Source organism: Rhagoletis zephyria, unplaced genomic scaffold (genome assembly GCF_001687245.7).
Source record: "Rhagoletis zephyria isolate East Lansing unplaced genomic scaffold, Rhagoletis_zephyria_1.1 Rzeph_scaffold_00026, whole genome shotgun sequence".
NCBI lineage: Eukaryota > Metazoa > Arthropoda > Insecta > Diptera > Tephritidae > Rhagoletis > Rhagoletis zephyria.
The window spans coordinates 714,512-734,000 of record NW_016157110.1 but is presented as its reverse complement, the minus strand read 5'-3'; the positions used below and the strand labels follow the sequence as shown (position 1 = coordinate 734,000).

Sequence of the window (19,489 nt, the reverse complement as noted above, 5' to 3'; positions counted from 1 at the left end):
TATTTAATATTTGCGCCGGGTATTTAATGTTCGGCTCCGTCCGAACTTAAACTTTCTTACTTGTTTTAAGAAGTTTTACTTCTATCACGTGTACGGTGTTGCACTCGTGCTATTAAACTAATGCTTTTTTCTCAAGTAGTTTTGCTCAGTGGCAATTTATACATATGTACACGGTCAAAAATTTGGGTTTAATTTTTAAACCGCGCTGGGACTACTGCCTTTTTCAAACTTTTATAGTCTACTTTTTAAACCATTCAATAGTTTTACGCAATTTTTAATATATTCTGGTTTAAATTTTAGCCCAAAAAGTTCGTGGTTTAAAAATCAAACCAAAATGTTTTAATTCTAGTTTCTAGGTTTCATATATAGAAAATTTGGTTTAAAATCTAAACCGAAATAGAATATGTTTGCACAGCGAATTGTGGTGTTGATTCAAACTCAACATATGAAAGCACATTTACATGCGTGGCTGTAGCTGAGTGTGCAAAGCTGCTTGATACAATTGGTTACTACCAAGGCTGTCCGGGTTCAATCCCAACCAGACGGAGCATGAAATTTAAGATTTTTTTTTTTATTCTTAATTATGAAAATGTTTGGGTTTAACATTTAAACCGAATTGTTTAAATTCTAAACCCAACATATGTGCTCTCTTTTTTTAAACTTGGAAGGTTTGTATTTGAAACTGAATTTAGTTTGGTCATATATGTAGTCCAAAAAGTTTAAAATTAAAACCGAAATTTTTAACCGTGTATGTAAGTAGTAGCGGCACATTGGGTGAACTAAATGCATTCATACATACATATTTATGTACAACTATAAGTAAATACCAGGTAGGTTAAGTGCGGGTGATAAACCCATGTAGTATAGTTAAATACTGTGTACATACCTGCAATTAAAATGGGGAAAAATGTTACAATTTCGGCATATGACTGAAAAAAAAACTCTAAAATACACACAAATTGTGGTTTCCAAGACATGTACGAAGTGATTAGCACAGCTGCATCCTTCAACTTGTCAACCCGCGGGAAATTCCCCCATTTGCAGGGAATTTTGGTTTAAGTGGCAATCGGGGAATGGGCGATTTTTTTCGGGGAACTGGGTATGTTATTTTTATATCTTACAGTAACCAAATTTGACGGATATGTTAATTTTTAACTATTTGACCCTTTTCGGAGCGATATTTTTTCAATTTTAATAGCAATACCTCCACAACAGGAGTTTTCCCAGATATAAACTATATACCAGATGAAAGCTAAGGTTTTGTGCTAGACTTGAGGGAACTTAGAATAAAATCGACTGACCAGTTTTTGAGAAAATGCCCGAAATCTCTATTTTCAGCAGCCCGATTTTTAGTTTTCAGGCGATAACGTTATGGCGTATTTATATTTTATAAACACAAAGACCCTTCTACTGATATCCACATCAATGACATGGACTGACACTACTCAGTGGTAGTTTAAAAAATTGCCTTTTTTCGAATTTCAGGCAGCAGCCACGCCCACAAAGGCATACGAATCAAGATATCCTGGAACAAAACCTTCTTAGTTTTTTTTTGTACTTTAATTTCTGAAAGTTTGAACTAAACTAAATGAAGGTACGTACAGACGCCACATACATACCAAAGCATCTCGTAGTAGAGACACGAACCAAAACACATTTACCTCTATATCTTTCCAACTAGTAGCCGGCACTTAATATATAAGGTATCGTTTGAAAGGTATTGGCCTATAGAATAACAATAAATATGTTGGGTGTGTCCACATGCCCCCTTAAACCGGCAAAAGCAAAAAAACGTTTTTTGTTTCGCAACACTTTAGCCTAATTTTTTAGAATCCGGTTAATCGTTTATGAAGCTTGAATACATTTTCTGGACACACTCTGCAAGACCTTTCCAACGATATCTCAAACATGTCGATTGGACGTCTGGCTAAAAACTTCCAAATCTCGTGTATATATAAGCGAGTCATTTCAGCATGCTACGGCTGCTTTCGTCACTCTCGCGCACTACCGTGCGCTGTGATATATATGACCCACGAACCAAGACCAAACTAAAATTTTAATTTGGGTAAAAATTTTTAAAGGCTACATCGGGTGAGCAACAATTTATCGATTCGAGAAATTAATGCGCTGATGAGAAAACGAAAACTCGTATATCGAGACGATAAAGTGGCCGGTAATCTAAAGGTTAGATGAGAAAACGGCCCTAAGCCAGAAAGCCAATTTTCATTCTCCAATTGCGGGTAATGTTCCGATCTCAATTTGCGTATGTGTATATAAAAAGAATAAAATAAAAAACAACACAATGGAAAAGAATGTCCAGCAAAGAAATATGTATTTTAAAAAGTAATACGAGCCAAAATGTTCTAAGCAAAGAGCCGCGTTTGCCCACCGTTGGTATATACGTTTCCAAAATATATCGTATGTGATACAGCAAAAAATCTAAATCTGGCGCTTAAATGATCTATCACCAGCATCCGTTCGCTTCTGTTAATCTATAGTAATTTTGTTTAGAAAAATGTAACATTTATAGACGCATTCTTGTTCAGGTTAGAGACCATATAAGTGCCAAAAGTACTAATTGACATATACCGTTTTGCAGTGTCACTGGCGATATGGAGTGATAGGTGTGCTTCATCGGCTTACGTACAGTTGTCCACGATATAATAGGAGTGCGATGTGTTTTGACCAGTTTTGAATATTTTTGTTTTGTTCATTTACTGTTTAGTATTTTTTTTATAAAGGTCTAGCTGGTCAAACAACAAACACCAACTTTGTACAAAAATTATAAAAATTCTGCAGTTTCACCAAAATTTCAAACTTTTTAATCAGTATCTTTAGAAAAAATTTTAGTATTAGGAGGGCAAGTTTTCAGCTGCTAAAAAATCACTTTGATTTTTTGCAATTTTTTTTCTGGCAGTGCCTTCCACATAAAATAAATTTGTGGAACATACTTTGTAGGGGAAATATGCCAGGAAATATATTGTACCAACCATAGTTCTCACATATCGCCCAGATGAAATTACAGAGATCCGAAAGAGCTGTTTTCCGTTATCACTGCGAAGTTGCTTAAAAATCTAGTCCCAAATTTTTAATTTGCTTTGACTGGAGACCGGGACAGCGACATAAAGTAGTGCGAATCGGTTATTTTTCTTTTTCACCCAGAATTTCTTCGAATGACCCCCAGTAAGTGGCTTTATACATACATACATCTCCAATAGAAATCTACCTGGTCATAGTCGACTGCGTTTTCACATGCACCAAACCAATCTGATCGCACAATCAGAGTGCTGGTTAATGTCAGGATTAGGACTGTTCTTAGGGATGCAAAAGATATTTTAGGTCGCGGTATCCAACCACTGAAACCGACTGGTTAGAGGCGCGTACTTCTATTTACCTCTATCTCTTATGTTTATACTACATACATATGTTCATATGGATTTGTGTGGTTTTTTACAAATGTGTTACTGTTTAATTTGCGGCTTTGAATGCCTGATGTATGTAGATACTATTTATACATTGAATTTAATAATACAACCACTGTATTTTATTCTTCAATTTCGAAAGGCGGGTTAAGGTATGAGGTACTATGATTAAATACATACAAAGACCCTCTGAATAAATAACTATTCTACAAGGTTAGGTATTAAAAAGTTCATTTAATTTCAAGCGAACCAAGAGTATCCACAAAATCCAAAATATTGTTCAACTTACTTTGTGCAATAGGCTGAACGCATATTCTAGTCCAGCCGTAAAATTAGCTGTATTCTGAAGCTTTATAGCCTTTACCGCTGATTTTATTTCTTGAACATTGTCTGGGGTGGCGCGCACCATACGATCCTTGAAACATGGCACTGGCGTTTTGATTTCCTCCGCAAATGTGATCAAATTTACAAAATCATCCTCGCCTAGTGTATCAAGTATATTGAAAGCAGTAGCCGTTGCAAGATCGAACGACTTATCCGACATGCTCGACGAAGAGTCAAGTAAAATCATCTGGAATGGGAAAAGATTGTTTAGCTCATGTGTGGTTTGCAAACAAGTCTTTTAATTTACAATATCCTTGGGGGAAGATGCTGCCTGCACGAACCAATTTTGCGTGCGAAAATCATGGATCTGCTTGCTGCCTTTCGAGCCTTCTGGCGGCCAAGCGGTGCCGGGGAAACGACGTAGAAAGCCAGTCGATGAACCAAAATACTGCCACGACAGAGCTGGATCACGTTCGAGATTATTTTGAAAGAGTGGGTCCAGGTGCGCGCTCCACTGCAGTGCCGCCTTGACATCTCCGTCGTCGAGTGAGACGCCATTCGGCACCAAAATCGAACTAAGACTGAGATTGACAGGCAAACGTTCAAATCGGCGCATAAAGCGTATGTCCATGTGGCGTGCGCCGTCTGCCAATTTTCCATCCGAATTATATTCGTTAATGCGTCGCGCGTCGTAGTGCTGATTATTTGTCGTCGCTGAAGTGCTATGGGAATTTTGTGAGTCCAATTCGGAAAGTGCAGCTTGCTCGGCGGAGTCCATGATGCGCTGAATAACAAAACAAAACAAATGAGAAGGATGAATAAGCTGAGGCGAGCTAGTTTTTCAATAATTCAGTATAAATACATATACATATGCAATGAATATGGTAAATGTATTAAACCCTTAAGGAAAATAAATGGTGCCTGACTGTAGATATTTCCCACATGTACGTGCATGTGTTTATAAAAGCGCATGCTACATAATCAACCTTATCGTGAGTTTAGTTTTCGCCCGAAATCTTACACTTTTCTCTTTTGGCTTATGTATATTCACTACGGGCGAATGAAAAATTTCGGGCGAAACTCCAGATAATCCTGAGTGTAATGCTTTACAAATACTTTAATACTTAATTAATTTATAGAAACCCCTGCGTCCTTAGACTTCCATTTTCGCTGCTAATCTGTGGTTTGAAAATAAAAAGAAAAATCGCTACGAAGTTGTACTTCAAAAAAAGCTTGTTTTTGAAAATTTTTTTATAAGCTTTTATTTAACTTGGTCATCCCGCGGAAATCGCGGAAATTTCCAATCGATTTTAAACTAACTTCCCGACAAGTTAGCGACTTGAAATTTTCAGTATAGTGCCAATCACGATGACAATGCAATTTAAAATATAAATGAATTCTCTATATGGTCCAGGGGTCTTGATTTAAAGGCGGTCAAAAAATAGCAAGATTTATGGCTAACAGAGCGTAATTTGCCAAAGAACGTAAAACCACCATAAAATAGCAAAGCTAATTGTGGCAAATTCTAGATATCAACCTAGTCTAGATATGAACCTCGTTGTAGTCATCATATCAAAAAGATACAATTAGAAGACTCCAGATGTCGCCCCGCCAGAAGAAGTTAAATATTGTGCCTAAATATGTGCCATGCTACAGCGGAAATGGACGTCAAGCCATTTCTTTGAATAAAATTAATTGCTGCTATATGTACATATGTATGTTTATACAAAACGTAAGCAAACAACATTTTGCTTGTCAAGTCTTCTGTTCTCTTTCATTGCAAGTTGAATAATTTTAATATCTATTGCAACATTTTGTACATAAAACAAAATAACACTTTTTAATATACAACGCTTTTATAAATGGACTAAGAATTAGAAAATAAAATAATTGAAAAGAAATATTTTTTAAAAACAAGCTTTTATTAACATGTACAATCAAAGGAATAAAATAAAGTAGTGTAACAAAAGACTTTTTAGCAAGAAAATTTTGTCAAAACTGCACTAAAATGAATAAAATAAAATAAGTTAAGGTCTCGTTAAAGTTAATAAAAGCCATTTATTGAAAGGAGTTATTCAAACTCTAATGAAAATTACTAACAATTTGTACTAATTTTACTTTGGTTTTAAAAAAGCTTGTCGGCGAATTCAGCATACTTACATAATTGGATAGGTATGTATATGTATGTACCCTGTAGTCAAATGTACTAGTTGTAAACTATCTCACAAGTAGTATGAACCGCATGCCCAACTAGTCAGCTAACTATCTTTTTTCCATGCAATCAACTGGTATTTTTAACATGGGGATGTCCTACGAGATGACAATTAACAGATTTCGGTCAGAAATATGCCAGTCTCATACTAGTTCAAAATAGACAGAAAGTCTAATTATGGACCAAAACTACTACTTTGGGAGTAAAAAAATAAAATGAATTCATGAATTCATGAATATACAATAAAAACTTTTGATTAAGTACACTTTAATACATTACACATTTTTATTTAGCACCCTTAGATTTGCCAATAATTAGTGTTAAATTTTTTGAGTATTAATTAAAAGGAAAAATAAATACATAAATATTTCAAACTTTCGAACATAAATTTAAATGCTTTTTCATTAAATGATATTAAAAGTAAAAGCTTTCAGGTACAAAAAATACTATATTTTTATATTTTTTAATAATATTGAATATGGATAAGAAAACACTTTAGTTAAAAATAAAACGATTACTTTAGTTAATTTTTGAGTGAACTAAAATAAAAATAAAAGTTTTCATTAAAATAAATTAAATTCATTATTCATTCAGTCGTTTCTTTTTAAAATTTTTTTAAAAGTAATAAATAAAGTTTAAAATTTTAGATTTGGATATAAAAAAATAAATAAATGATTCAAGCAGTTATTAAATATTCTTCATTTTTGTCTATACTTTGGCTTGTTGATTGATAATTGAAATTAATCAAATAATTATATTAATCGTGTAAGTAAAAAAGTCAAACATAATTGAAAATGATCAAAAATAACAAAATAATGATGTAATTAAAATTAACGAATTAATAAACATTTTTTGTTTAAGTAATTAATTATTAATCATTAAAAAGGTGCTAATATCGGTATTTAATCATTAAACGGTTATCCAAAAAAAAACATGCTTTAGTTATTTAATTAATCATTATGATATTATTTAATAGGTACGGTATAATTGCGAGTACGTACTCGCTTTAACGGCTGACAATATACCCAAATAAAAATTATAAGATTTTGTGTACTCTATTGTATTGGTTTCGCACTTTAATCGATTTATCATATAAGTGGGCGGTACCACCCCCATATTCCTAAAATTTTTTTAAAACCCTCTTTTTTTGCTAAAAACCGATTGTATATATCGACCCCTTTGCGCGAAAGTATCGTATGTTACATTTTTTTACGAAATTCAATTTTTGATGGAAGTTTTTTCTACACCCCATAACGCATGACCTGTTCAAATATCACTGCTTACATCCCAAAAGCTACCCCAAAAATGGACCGTAAATTTTATCGTATGTGACAATGAATTTTGTCTTGTGGGCGAAATTATCGTATGTGCTAAGAAATTATACTGTGAAAACCTTTCCACAAAAAAATCTTTCATTTAGTTATATTTCTGAATTATCTCAGCAAACCTAAACTTTAGTACTACTATGCCAAAGCAGAGAAAAATAAAATAAACACTTTCCTGTAAAATTTGGTTTTTGTAACATAAGATAATTTTGCGCAAAGGGGTCAATATCAATTTTGAATACATATTGATTAACTCTTTAGACACATTGCTCAAAAAATCTGAAATTCCGGTACATAAACACATATAAATTCAAGGCCGTATTTAAGAAAATTCGACTAAATTCGTCAATTTTTATGCGATTGCAATAAATGAGGTATCAGTTTATTTGAAAATAGAATTAATTTAATATTTTGAAATTGTAGAAATTGTCGATGGTCAAAATTAAAAAAATTAAGAGAAATATGGGTCTTCTTTTAATTTACTCGATAAAAAATCCCAAAAAGCCTAGTACGACAATAGATTATTATATATCATTTTAAGGGCCTATATATCTTCCTCTCAGATCATATTCGATCTATGAAATCGAATCAAAAATAGTCATTCGAAAAGTCATAAATCTACAAAATCATATTTTCTGACCTAAATCGACAGGTCGCGACCTCTAAATGACCTTTAAAAAAAGACGTGAGTACTAGGTATTCATGAAATTTGATGTGTAAACATATGTGAACGACAAAGTATAAAAGTACGTTTACATATTTATATAACCAAAGCTCGTTAGCTGTCAAATTGGTTGTGCATGTTATTTTCACAACTCGAGGAAAAGTTAAGCTTCATCTCTGTAATATCTATGATATTTAAATATATTTTAGCTTAATATTTTATTAAAAACACCTCTTTTCCTTGCTAACGTCAACTTCTGTTTACTTTTACATTTGACATTCCTATTCTTCTTCGCAAGTATAATCGATAAAACTGGGTTGGACGCCAAAAAGTTGTCGGTTTAATCTGAGATAATTTTATAACTATAATTTTGTATGGCTTATCTCTTTTTCTAATTACAGATTAGGGAGTTAAGCTCGAATATGAGGATAATAAATTTATTTGTAAACCTATTAGGCGAGTCAGTTTCATAGATACATACACATAATTTGAGTCATTTTCCTGATTCCTAAATTTAGTTTTTCTAGTTTAGGAATATGATCTGTGGTTCTGCTCCATCTGTCGCTAGGTTTACGTTAAAGTCATAAATACATATAGCATACCATCTTTTGTTTGCAAGATGGGAAGCCAAATTCATTTGTTCGGCATTTCCTTTTACTCTCGCCTTCTCTTTGTGAAATCTTATATTAACTTGGATCCAGTACTCAATGAACTCAAAGGGTTTTACACGAACTTGCAGGAAGTTACAGGAAAAACAATCCCGTACTCCAAAGTCATGTAAATGAGAGCGATTTTTTGAGAGTTGTGAAGAGAATGAAGTTGCCAGATTTAGCCCGATTCTTTTTTGTTCCCGTACTTTTTGCTGTTACTCACTTTTTACTCTCACTTCAGAAAGTGATTTTGCTGTTTAACATTTTTACAGGATTTTACACGAAAAGTATATATTGGATCAGGGCTATTATATTATCCATACGTATGTATACTGTACATATATTCACGTTTGCTCATCAGCTATCAACGGTCCCAGACAAAATGATTTCAGTGTTTTTTTTTTTATTTTCGCCTTGCTTTTTTATCAATAGACTATTAAACCTATGACTAAAACCATCTACGAATATCAAAACCAGTTGCAAGAAATGAGTTGATTCATATTTATGAATACATATAGGTACAAAGCCATATGCATGGCCGGACTTTGCATAATCGGAAGTAAAATCACTTGTACCGCTTCTAATGAAATAAAAAATTTGCTGCTTCAATACACATGCTAAGCTTTTCTGCTGGGCTATGCGTTACAGCTTCGCAAATTTTACCTCTACCGAAACCAAAGATGTATACACATAAAAAATCTATAAAAATAGGCAATAATATTTATCATAAAAACGAATTGGGGGGTAGGGTCTTGAAATTTCCAAAAAAAGCTTTTTCGATGGACACAATGGATAATACAAAGTATATTAATTAAATATATATATTTTACAACATAGAAATTCCTAACATACATATGAAATATATATATATGTGTATACATTGTAGGTATGTGTATGCATGTGTATGTGGATGTTGTTAGGTTACACCTCCTAGATTGGTGAATATCCATGAAAAAATGTGTTAACCAAAATTTCAGGTCAATCGGAGAAAGTTGAGGCGGGCCGACACCCCCTCAAAGTTTGAATTTAATCTCTGGTTTTAGTTGTTAATGGTTTTAATACTTTATTAAAAAAAAAAAAAACAATAGTGATAAAAGTTGTAAGTGGTTTCAAAGCAAATATATTTACTTGAAATATTATTTCATATTAAGTTAAGACTAAATTTTGGCGAGCTTGCGCCCATACAAGAGGTATTGCTTAGATATCCAATTTGCTTGTTTATGTATCTTACAATGCACAATGGTCTGGATCGCCTTTTTTTTGGCATAAACTCGAAAAATAAAGGTAGAAGTTTGAAACTTGGTACATTTGCTTAGCATATCATGGATAAGTCATGGAAATTGTTTTGGACAAATTGGGCCACGTCTTGACCCCGAAATCAGAATTCAGGTTCTGAATTGTTTTTAATGCAAAAACTTATAAAACAAGCTGTAAAATGTAGCAATGCATATATTTTATTACATGGCTTATGTACATAAATATGTTAAGAATGTCTTAATTAAGATACAATAAGGAGATAAGAAATTTAATAAAACAAACTTTTTTATTTGCTACTCATCATGTAGTTCTAATTCTATGTCAAAATAATGAACGTCTTGAGCGTCTACATCACCAACGGATTTATCAAGGCAATCTTCATTTGTTTCTAAGAAAGATGGCGTTTGTAACATTATAATTACATCATTGGGTATTTGCCTCTTTTTGTGATTATCGTTTTTGTTAACGCTAAGACTAGAAAGAAACGGATCTGAGGAATCTAAAGCTCTATGAAAAACATCAGTAAGGTTGTTAATTCTGGAATTTTGCCTGGCATGTGACCTTCTATCACTTTTATAATACTTATTGCGAGCCTCTGATGCGTTCTCGCCCAGGCAGCCAACCGGCAGTATAGATTTCTCGATTATGTCCGATCCATGCACCAATATCTTATGGACAGTTGGTGACATGGGATACCAACTATACTTTGTGAAATATAAAGAAGCCGTCTTTTCACAATATTCTTGAAAATTCATTGCGTTTATTTGAAGTTCGCAAGAAAGTGCTATTAAAATCATGTGAAAACGATGAAGCAACTCAGCATCCATCCGCAGAATTGAAGCAAGCATGTTGACATTAGAAAAGGCTCTTCTGGCTGTGTTGCCATCATTTGTATTTCCTGATCCATTTTGATTAGGCTTATCAACATGCAGTCCCATTTCAACCCACATTTTTTCTTGAATCTCCTTTTTGCGAGACATTACAACAGCTTTGCTTTTCTCGTATATTACGCGCCATTTTTTTATTTCAGTTTTGTACGCTATTTTTAACACAAACTCGAAGAAACGGATCCACGCATGAAGTGGCTTTGGCTTAAAAACTTCAGATTTTACATCATGAATGGCGGAAACTTGTTTTGGCTTTGCGCCACATATAGGGCATAATTGGCAAGAGTTTGTTTCTGTAAGAATGTTCAATACTTTTCCATCTATCAGCGTCAAGTGTAAATCATAAAAAACATTTATTCCGCTATTGACCATTTCACACTTATAGGGGACCAAATTTTGAATTTGCAAGTCTAGTTGCCTTTTTTCATTTAAAATAAGTTCTTTGCTTTCCTTAGCAAATTGGATTTTTAGAGGTCTACAAAATCTAATAGACTGTGGTGCTCTGTTTTTCCACAAAATCCTTCCGAAGTCATCAGTTAACTGCAAAGGAATTACCGTACTGACAAATAACGATTGGTCAAAAGTTTGCGGTTGTGTTTCGCAAAACCGCTGTTTATATAGACTTTGCCCGGTTGTGCCGTCAAAACCGTAGCTGAGAGAGAGAGTTACGTTTCGCACGTCAGTAAAATTGTTAAGTACGCTTTCCTGCAAAGTCAAAATTCTTGATGCTGTATGGTTCAGTAAATTTTGTAAGCTTACTTCTGCAACGGTTTCGGTAACGCTTATTTCTTTGGGTCTGCACTTTGACTTAGCTTCTAAAATACTGCCGTAGCTTGGAAATATATCACAGTTCTCTTGTATGCTCAAAGATCTAATGCTATTGTATTGTCTTTTTGTAAAAGAATTCTCAATTATGAAAGCAAAAGCTTCATCTGCTGTAAGAGGGATTGTAGTTTTTGAAGCCAACTTATCCTTTATCTTTGATTTATCTGAAGTATTTAACGTCTTATTTAAAATAAATGCGGTGTCTTTTTCTCTCGACTTTTTTGCTGAAACTGCAGCAGCGTGAACGAGAAGTGAAGTACTGTGCTCTCTCGACAAATCTGTAGCAAATTTTCTTTTTAATCGTGATCCTCCTTCTTCGTATGTCAATGATGGTCGTCCACATTTTTGAGGGGTCTTCGCCTGATCGATTGAAATTGAAACACTCTTTGAAAGCCAAATGGAATGTACACTTTTGAATCGCTCTACATGTCTATTGCACTTCGCTAATTTTTTTTTTACATATCCGACAAAAATGGTCACTAACTTCTTAATTTCAGATACTGTGCTCTCCGTTAAAACGTCGCCATTGAACTGCTCTGACACCCAATCAATCAGCGCAATGGTATTTCTATTATTTTCCAGCCAAACCGACAATAAATTTTCTCGGCAAAATTGAACTTGCTCTGCAATTATAAAATTAGTAAGAATTTGCGCAAATATGCGCAAGAAATATTAATGTCATATAAAAGATGATACATCAACATATAACTGAGCACCAAAAATTTGGCTCTTACGGCGACTCTTCACTAGTTTTTCTCTACAAAATAACACTACTTTAAGATTCCACTTTACCAAAAACACTACATCACATAAAAGCTATTTAAAATCAACGGAGGCATTGAACTCATTAATATTTTCACAATACATAAATCTTCATACCTTTCACTATATTTTCCATTATTTTCTTTTATTTGTTAGACCGTTTTTTTTAAATTAATTTTCAATTAAGAAGCACAACAAATTTTCTGTACACAAAAAGCAAATGAAGCTTTTCACAAAAATATCTGTTTTTGCAGGGTTGTCAGATTACAACACTGACCCAAAGGTTTTTTTTTTTGTATTTTCAGCATGCATGGGGGATTAACTAAATGGGCGGTTAATACAATTTACAAATATTTCGAATAAAAATGTTTAGTTTATGCCAAAAATAATGCCATTTAGCCCAGTGTGCAATGGCATTAATTTTTCCTTGATATTCAAAAGTCTGTAACCGGGTTTTACCCGCACAAAAAAGTAAACAAATGCCGATTTTAAAACGGCAAGCGCTTTACAATATTGGGCACTTCGATTCATGAAGCTTTTATGATTAGCCGAAAACATGATTATGAATCGTAAAGTACAGCGCTTCATTAAAATACATGTGTTCGGCATAAAAGCTTCGTACTTTAGTATGCACTTGATACTTTAGATTACACTACTATGATTCGGCGCTTAATGTGCGGAGTGCCTAAGTCAATAAATATTATGCTTTCTACAAGGTAGATATCATACAAGAATATGACTAGAACAATTTTCTAGAGAAAGACAGGGTTGGTTGGTAGAAGCGTCGCCTGGGTACATTCCCAGGACCCAATTAGTGCTGAAAGCGCCATTTCTCTGGGACCCCTGAGTTTATCTGTTTTCATGCTTCGTTGGGTTCGTCAAACCATTTCGATTTACCGATGAATCTATTTACGCTAGTAATGGTAAATTTGTAAATTTCCCCAAGATTTGGATGGAAAAACTCCCGAGTGTGATCTTCCTTGTTTGTGCCAATGCTGGGCTCTCGCAAAGATAGTGAAGGACCGTTTCTTTACTTTCCACAATATTACAGCTACGGCACCGAGGGTTATACGGAAGAAAATCGATGGATAAATAAGAAAGAAATGATTGGTCAAATGAAAATGCGCAAGGTTTTTTGTAGAGTCCAACCGATTGCAATTTTTTTTCAGGTACCGATGCCGACGCCGATTAGTCGGCTTGAGGGGAAAGAATCGGCCGATGCCGATGCCGATTCCATAAAAAATTACAAATAAATGTATTAATTCATAAAATCAGCTAATTTAACGGAGTTAACAAAACGAATTGAATTAATTGGCTTGTTATGGAGCATTACATACACATGTATGTACATACTTATGTACATATGTGTAAAATATATGTAAATTACACTAGTGCTAAGCAAGCAATATTTAGGAACATAAAATTTCATTTCCTTTTGTACTAAAATACACTTTTTGACACTCAATGCATAAGAACGTATATGCTAGGTATGTACGTACATACCATATACGTAATACTTCTATATTGGCAGTATCTACAAGTGCAGTCAGCAAAGATTACAGTACAGATGTATAAAAAAAAGAAAAGGAAAACGGAGTAATCGTATGTAAAAAATTAAACTTGAATTCAAAACAAATCGCAGTGGCGGAACATTAAAAGAAAATTACAGGGAATTTTTGGAAATGTCGCACTGATGCTTTTTATGTGAAAAAAGAGGAGACAAATTAATAAATTAGCTTTACATGCGTATTTTGGTACGCAGATATTTTCCAGAAATTTTAACTAAAAAGCTTGCAATTCTAATAAAACTTTATTGATTTTTTTAAATTTTGCACAAAATTTGGTATTTGGGCATATATAGCTTTTGTTAGATAATCTCTACTTTTATAAAAAAAAAATAGCGAAAAAAATTCAAATGGACAACATTGCGAATATTGAGTGCGTCAATATATTTATTTATTCCTTTTCAACTGAATAGTGAGTAAAATTTTACCCAGTGAAAAATGGAGATATGTATATGCTTGAGTTAAACATTCTAAAATGAAAAATTGCTAATCATTTTAAAAATTTTCAAATCGGTTTTTTAATTTCCAGGTAGCTTCAAAATAAAAATTTAATAATTCATCATAAAGTTTCAGTTTGTATAATGCCGAATTTCCACTAGGCATTGAAATGACAAAAAATGCATGCCATTTAAAAAAAATGCCATGTGGAATTGAACTTAATGACTATGTTTATAATGTAATGACACGATTATTTTTTAATGCCCGACTTTGTCATTTGTCACTTTTGCCATTTAATGCCTAGCTGAAATCCAGCATAAGTAATATCGTCAACAAATGGGCATAACCCCCCAGAGTAAAATAATCCCCTTCAAATTTATTTTCAAGTGCTACTGCGGACACGCCAAATTTTCTTGAATCAACTATTTTTTGACGTTGGCTGTTATCTGTCGTTTCACCCGAACATATGAAAAGACATGCCAAATAATTGGCAAAGAATCGGCGAAAAAAGGCCGATGCCGATGCTCAATTTTGTGCCGATACTAGCCGATGCCGAGCCGATGCCGATTAATCAGTCGGACCCTAATTTTTTGATTGAAATATGAGCAAAAAAGAGTGTTACTCATACGCCACGTACACCTGAGTAGGTAGATTGTTTGCATTGAAAGCAAGAGGTGTCAGAAATAATTAATTGATTTCTCAGAAACTATCAGGGCTATCGAAAAGAGATGTATACGCGGTTTATGGAGAATTTTATTAGATTTAATTTTCCGTATCTCGTATTACGATTATTCAGTTAGTTCGTAAGGTATACTTGATTAAGTGAAACCACTCTTTTTTAAACTGAAACCGTAAATTGCAAATATCTCGAAAAGTTATCCTAAGGAAAAAAATTATGTCGATTTTCGGAATCACCGAGCAATTCTCTATAGGAATTGGATAGTGGCATCCATAAAACATTTTTGCTGTAAACCAGTGTAATGAATCAACAAATTTTTATTATATAATACTTCAAATGATATGATCATTTTCCATGTTTAAGAAGTAACACCAAACCAGCAATCACTGTTATGATTGACAGTTTTCATAAAAGAATTGTTAAAAAATCTATCACCACTTAACTGTTACAACTGCCATGGTTGAATTCGTTGAATTAAACGGATTCAACGGCTAGCTCTGCAGATATTATTGAAAATACCAACTAGTTTTGAGTTGGCTGGACATTTATGAATAAAAGTCCCGGTTAATTTGTCACAGTTTTCAAATATGCCTTTTTCGCGTAAAACATTGCCTCTCCGACCATTGTGCGTCGGGCCAAACTCAGCCGAAAGCTTGTTGAATTTTTTAAAGAAGCCGGTGAACTTGTTTAAATGGGCTGTGTCTTTTTCTAGACCAAATTGATTGTTACGTATGTATGCATAAGTATTATCTTTTCAATAATTGGGATAAGCCTTTGAGAAATAAGTACGTCATGGAACGTAACAGGCCGTTAGGATTCGACTTTATTAACCCTTTTTCTGGGTTTGAATACTTGGGAAACTTACCACTGAACTGTACTATATAAGTACTTACCTAAAAGAAAAATATAATTCTCTTGGGGTACTTGTTTTTGCAAACTACATATTTTTAATTAAATCATACTGAAATATAGAGTGCTCGTACAAATTTAACTCTGCAATTATTCGAGTCTGTTGCTGATTTGAAAGTATTGGAAATCTATAGAAATGTAAATAATATGCAGTTACATTCCCTTTAAAGTTTTAGTGTTCACTTCACATCTTCTTACATTTGTTTAAGTGCGCGCTGCCATTGCCGTCATGTTCCAAGTAAAACATCTTGTTGCAAATCCGTTGGCAAATAACACTTACGAATGCAATCCTGTTCCTCTGCACGATACACACACAGACGCACAGTGCAGGCGTTTTTTTCTGCACTACTTTTTAATAATAACTGACAATGGTCTATTTGTAAAGTTGAAGCCGGCGCCAACACGTTGTATTGCACTCCGCCTCGCGCTTGTCTTCATATGCCAGCTGAATACGATGCGACTGAGTGAGTGCATTTTAATGTAGGCAACATGCGTTGCCCAGCTGTCGACTTGTCGTGTGTTGACAGATGTTGCAACGGCAGTAGAAGTACATAAAAGCAAAATGGTGAGAAAAGTAGAAGCACATCAGCAACGACAGCAGCAGTAGTAGCAACCAACCCATGCCCGGGGCACAACAACGCACGGGAGACATGCTGCGTGTTTCTAAACAAGCGTCTTGCAAATGTTGTTGTTGTTGTTGCTGCACAAATAGTCAAAGCACGCAGACTTTACAACGAAAAAATCACATGTAAGACAAACAAGCAAAATAGTCAAGCAACAAACAACAACAAGAATAACGATTGCTGCTGGGTCGACGCCTTCATAATTCAAAAGGTACACCCAGGCGTATGATAAGTGTGAACAAATATTAGTTCTTACTCACTCACTTGCTAACACATTTAGTTGGCTGTTTGCGTATTTCTATACATATACATATATGCATGTACGTCTGTGTGTGAATTCGTGTTTGTGTGTGTTCACTTCTTTTAACGCCACCACTGTTGTCCTCTACGCGGCTGCGATGGCGGAGAGTGCGAACTCTAGAAAGTCTGACTGTCTGTTAGTTTATTTGTATTTTTTGTTTGTTTGTTTGCCCATCTTTTGGCAGTTCATTGGTGTTACCGGACCCACAGGACTCCCATATAACAGGAAAGAGTGGCGACCATCAACTGCTCTGTGTTTACGCTTAACTATTTCGCTTCCGTTGTTTCCCGTCTGCAGCTGTGTTCCCTTGAGGCCGGTTTTTGCAGTCTGATTCTAAATTTGTTTGTATGCCAGCTCGAATGCGCTTTATAGACCTGCGCTTCCTCCTCACTACGCTGCATAGGAGCACTGCATTCAATTTTAAAGGCTAAGTTGGCCATCTTTTCCTTTACCTCGGTACCTTTTTCTTTCTTAAGCTTCCTTTTGCATTTTACCTTTCTTTATTTTTGTCTTAGATGACTTCCATTTTCAAGGTATTAAATTCCGTCGCTCTTTATTTGCTGAAGATTTTTTTCCAACCATATCGTTCCCTTCTTTCCACATAATCTTAGCTATTGCGTGAAAGATTTTTTCCTCGAAAAGTGGAATTAGATATCAACAGCAAATACAAACAGCATTTGCTTGCATTTTGGCTCAACAGAAAAAGTAAGCACACATTTTGAAATAGTCGGAAAAGTGCATGTAAACAACTCAGTTAAGACATAATTTTCGCATTTTTCACATTGCACTTGAGAACAAATATGCTTATGTCTTGGACACACATACGTATGCATTTACAGGACACGTACAGTATTTGGTTGTAAAGACGTAGAAAATAATTTTCTTGATAATGATTACAACGCCTGTAAAGACTAAACACACCTCTTCCTTATTTATATATAGAAACTTATGTCTTTGCGAAGACAGGGAGTGTGCATATTTGTTCGTTGTAACCAAATGCTTATCTGCATACTTCATGAGCTGATGATTAAATTTAAAAAGGACTCAGAAGTTGTTTAGATGATAGTAACATACTGCTAAGCAACATACATATGTTAAAAAGGATATTTTCTGCATTCAGATGACATTTATTGTTGACTTGTTCACATGCATAAAAGCCCGACATGATGCACATTTTTTAGGGACAGTCCGGGGAAAAATAGAAAAAACATTTGCTTCTTATGTGTGTACATACTTAATACATATCTTCGCCGCCACGGTAAAAACTGCTTACTCCACTTTTTGGTCAAAAAGACTTTTTGATACTAACCGAAAGAGGGGAAATATCTCTACATGGTGGTGAAGGTAAATTTTTTTTTTTTATTATTTAAAACTACCGAAAATAATTGAAAATAAAATCTGCCAGCTCCATAAATATGACTTAGTACAAAGGACCTGCAGAACATTTCACACGTATTTTCGATTGATTTTGGACTCAGACATTGCAATCGTTGTATAAAGTTTGGCAAGCAGATTTCCCGCGCTATTAACTGAGAGTATGCTCCATCGTACCACAGTAGCCTAGCTGATTATGAGTCTGATCATGAGGTGTAAATCCACATTATTCCTCTAGGTGATAATCCTCACGTTTTATCAAATACCTTTTTATATTACCAGAAAGCTATTATGGCTTTACAGGCCCATTACCAAACGTCAGACTTTCATAAAAGTTTACTCTTTAAGATTACACCGAAATAGTTCTTCACTTCGAAATAAATTCGAATAGTTACTTCTTTTTTGGGCAGGGCGAAAAAGTCTGTCCAACCTTGTCTTTCTAGCTAAGAGCACAACAATAGTTTTGGTTGGCTTTGTGGAAAGCCAATCTCACCACACCAAGGAGGAATCGTACTCAGTGTTATTTGCACTTTACTGCAACAACTGACAGATAAGAGTCTGTAGTTAGGCAGGCCACAACATCTGCATAGACCTGGGCGTAGATATTCGGCCATTAACTTTGACCAGCTAGGAATCAAAGACAGCCTCAATGAACTCTGTCTGAATCCTTCAGCGAGCATTGAGCGAATCCTATTTACCAGCATAGCCATGAATTTAAACCGAGTTGCACATGCTTTCGGTGGCATTGTCAAACGCAGCCTCAACTTCTAAAAAAATACACAAGGGGAATTAATTCTTAGTGAAGACGTTGCTAATACTGGCAACCAGATTTCACCAAGCCGTTTCACTAGATTTTACCCCCTGACAGGCATGTTAATACAAAGACAAAGAATGTGATGAAAGCGCTTCCCTACAAATACGCAGTTCAACCAGTCTCTCCTGACATTTCAGCATGAAGAACACTGTTAGTTCCAATTTTTATTTCATTTCGATCCGAAATAAAGCCCACTCAAGCTGCTAATGAAGAAAATCGGTGGATAAATAAGAAAGGAACTAGTGGTCAAATGAAAATGCACAAAGATTTTTGATGTGTATACATCTTTGGTTTCGGTAGGGGTAAAATTTGCGAAGCTGTAACGCATATCCCAGCACAAAATTTCGAAGGGCTTAGCATGTGTATTTCAGCATAAAATTTTTATTTTCATTAGAAGCACCCTGTGTTCGCTTGCCAAATGGTTGCATACATTTAGGCATATGTATAGTAAGAGGAAC

The 19,489-nt window shown here is 34.5% G+C and overlaps 1 protein-coding gene across 1 annotated transcript in view; it reads right to left on the bottom strand.

Moving 5' to 3' along the window:
* The window catches only part of stol (voltage-dependent calcium channel subunit stolid), a 524,452-nt gene that overhangs the window by 62,505 nt on the left and 442,458 nt on the right, over positions 1 to 19,489 (bottom strand). Inside the window, exons 5-6 of the mRNA XM_017616632.1 lie at positions 4,054 to 4,530; positions 3,712 to 3,993 (exon numbers count right to left, since the gene is read on the bottom strand). Of these exons, the coding sequence (XP_017472121.1) occupies positions 3,712 to 3,993; positions 4,054 to 4,530 (759 nt within the window). The remainder of the gene's footprint in view (positions 1 to 3,711; positions 3,994 to 4,053; positions 4,531 to 19,489) is intronic.